At 41.8% G+C, this 3,185-nt stretch overlaps 2 protein-coding genes across 2 annotated transcripts in view; one reads left to right on the top strand and one right to left on the bottom strand.

Moving 5' to 3' along the window:
* The window catches only part of LOC128875153 (uncharacterized), a 5,849-nt gene extending 4,618 nt beyond the window's left edge, over window positions 1-1,231 (top strand). The window contains exon 5 of the mRNA XM_054120525.1: window positions 485-1,231. Within this exon, the coding sequence (XP_053976500.1) occupies window positions 485-1,031 (547 nt within the window). The 3' untranslated portion in view covers window positions 1,032-1,231. The remainder of the gene's footprint in view (window positions 1-484) is intronic.
* A 1,393-nt stretch (window positions 1,232-2,624) lies between these two features.
* The window catches only part of LOC128874747 (homeobox protein goosecoid), a 9,464-nt gene continuing 8,903 nt past the window's right edge, over window positions 2,625-3,185 (bottom strand). The window contains exon 3 of the mRNA XM_054119785.1: window positions 2,625-2,954. Coding sequence (XP_053975760.1) covers window positions 2,742-2,954 — 213 coding nt within the window. The 3' untranslated portion in view covers window positions 2,625-2,741. The remainder of the gene's footprint in view (window positions 2,955-3,185) is intronic.

Raw genomic sequence — 3,185 nt, 5'->3', positions numbered from 1 at the left:
GGCCCCACACATGCAGAAAAGAGCTTCAAACTTATATCTACATATAACAAAATAAGGCTGTCTGAATCTTTCTGAAAAGTAAATAGATTCATATGCGAAGAAAATAATTTAACACAATTGTATATATTTTCATTGGCCCCTCACATGCAGAAAAGAGCTTCAAACTTATATCTACATATAAAAAAATAAGGCTGTCTGAATCTTTCTGAAAAGTAAATAGATTCAAATGCGAAGAAAATAATTTAAAACATTTGTATATATTTTCATTGGTCCCACACATGCAGAAAAGAGCTTCAAAGTTACATATAAAAATATAAAGCTGTCTGAATCTTTCTGAAAAGTAATTAGATTCAAATGTGAAGAAAATAATTTAACACAATTGTATGTATTTTCATTGGCCCCACACATGCAGAAAAGAGCTACAAAGTCATAGATACATATAAAAAAATAAGGCTGTCCTTATTCAGACGCAATTATTTCCTAGATACCTGATGAGCCACTTCAAGATAGGCGAGACGATATTCGAGGCAAAGGTTCTGCCAGCGATCTGCGGAAGACTGTACTCCAAATCTAACAGATACCTCTGGCAAGCGCTGGAACAGATGTTCCTCAAGTATCACTTCGGCATACTCACGTGCGAGAGCTCGTGCCTGGGCGTGTTCAAGTTTTGCGGAGCTTATTACATGTGCGACGTGAACTCCTTTGGACCGCCACTGTTTACGTACGGCGAAGGCGCGGCGTATTTACTCCGAGCCACGTACTTCTACAAATTCATGACGGTTCTGGTGCTCACGGTTGGTTCGCCCGAGTGCAGCCAGTTCGCCGTGAATCCCATCGAAATATTAAAGGTCGTCGAGGTAGGACCCACCGCCCTCCCGATCGGGAGATTCGAGAAAAAGAGGGACAAGAGGATCACCAAAGTGGAGTGTCCCTACGACGAGGAGAAGAAGAGACAGATGAAGAAATGGAAGCACAGGAGACAGGAAACCACGCGGACGATTGATAAGATGTGTTGCAAGGGTGCTGAATGATAGTTTCTTTCTTTCGTAAAGAAAACCTTGGATCTTTGTGAGTATAGTAGATCGAGTTCGTTGATTTCGTTGAGTCAGTACTGTCTGTGATATGATTTATTCGTGATCGTATTTTGTAACTACGAATCATGTAAATTGTACCTTTTTAAGGGGAGATGTAATTAGAAGGATAAAAGACAATTAATTTGTATCTTATTTTTTATTTGACGGGTACTAACGTGTCGTTAGTCTCCTGTCGCAATTTCAATTTAAAATCTCCATTTCCTTTAAATAGTCATACAACGAAGAAAAATAACGAAAAATGTACGAAGACCTGTTTCCAACAGTGCAAATATATTGGCGCAGTTACGATTTATTAATACGAACCGTTACAATACCGAATTTAATATTTTGCATGTAATCATACAACTAGAAAAACGTTGAATGCACTAATTTTTTTTGTATGAATTTTGAACCAACACGAGGCCATTCTTCCAAAAGTGCTTGCTGCGGTTTTTTGTTTGGCGATGTCGTTTTAAAATTTGTTTACCCTCGAGGAATAATTGCTGCGAAAATCGATGCGTCTCTGAATCGGTAATGTTAAATACACTTAACGAACAGATAACCCGACGCGCAGCCATTTCGGTTCGCGGTTAAAATTCCTTTGGAAACTTGACCGATATAGCGAAATTTAAGTGTAATTAAACGCCAAGGATGAAAAGTTGGAAGAGAACCGTGCTGGAAACGGGAAGTTGAGGCGACGTTGAATAATCGATGGCGGAAAGGGCTCTCCAAACGGCGGGAATAAAAGTAGCCGCGTTTAAGTCGATCGTCTTTAGGTCTCAGTGCAGCGGCGACACAGAACTTATTAAACTTGCACCGCAGAGAACCGTCTTAGTTCTCTGGTCGCCCTCGGGATTTATGTACTTACCAGGAACTTGCCTCGAACTCGGCGAACTCACGGTGTCCATGAGTTGGCGCTACTCAGCCGGGTGGTCTCTTGCCCCTATCGCACAATACTAATAATATAATCGTCGAGGCACGTAGAACTAACTTCGGCTACAACGACGAGAAACTGTCGAGGGATTTTAATCACTGATCCGTTCCGTAACGAGGTTACATCGGGATACACCGGGTGTCCTGAAATGGAAACGACTCCTTCAGCCAGGATCCACTCGAATACGTACGACGATACTTCTTTTCGAGATTGGCGTGCACGCAATACTCTGCTCGTAATACGTTTCTTTTTGGGGGAAATATTGCGAGCGACATCGATGTACGCGGTCGAAGATTAATTTTAATTTATTGGCACTACGTTTCGAATGCAAATATGACGTAAATGACGTAGAGAATTTTGACGTAGACTATTTTAGAGAATAGAATTTTGCAAGAGAAATACGTAGAACAACAGAAATTATTTTTATTCCTCTCGAACACTAGCAAAATTACACTAATAAAAACATCGTTTACTCGCTGAAAGAGCAATGCTTCACGCATGGAAGGAATGCGAACGGAAATGAAATAACATCCCCTGATTCGTATGTCGAGTCAATAATTTATTTCACTGCCTATTATACACATCGAACTGTAAGCTGTATGTACAAACGTATTTACACCCTAATTCCGTATTTACACGCCCCTCCCGTGTAGTAAGGGAGGGAGGGAAACCTGACGGATCTCGATCTCCTTGACAGCCAGTCAAAAACTACAAGCCCAACGCCAATATCCCAACTACGCCACTTCGAGGTCCGAACTGTCGGTGTCTTGTTCGTGTTGTTGTTGCTGTTGCTGTCTGGTCAGCATCAGATGGTCGGTCACTTTGACCGTAGCCGCGGGCACGCTGTCGTCGGTACGCTGACGTTGCTCCAGCTGAAGTTTCCGCATACGTTCCTGTTCTTCCCGTTTCTGTTTACGCCACTTGGCGCGCCTGTTCTTGAACCACACCTGGAATTAGAAACGTTTCGCTTAAGGTAAACTCGACGGTTGCGTTTATTTTGTACAAAATTCCTATCCAGGAAACTGTTTTTGTAACAAGTCGCCTGCAGCGAAACTGTCTGAAGTTTGCCAACTCGAGTTCCCTCGCTGTATGAGAGAGATGATACGAATTTCGTGTACATCGACAGGTACGACGTCGATATTTTTCTTTTATTTGGAATATTAGAATCCAAACAATTT

Source organism: Hylaeus volcanicus, chromosome 4, assembly GCF_026283585.1.
Source record: "Hylaeus volcanicus isolate JK05 chromosome 4, UHH_iyHylVolc1.0_haploid, whole genome shotgun sequence".
Taxonomy (NCBI): Eukaryota; Metazoa; Arthropoda; class Insecta; order Hymenoptera; family Colletidae; genus Hylaeus; species Hylaeus volcanicus.
This window is presented reverse-complemented; position numbering and strand designations above follow the sequence as displayed.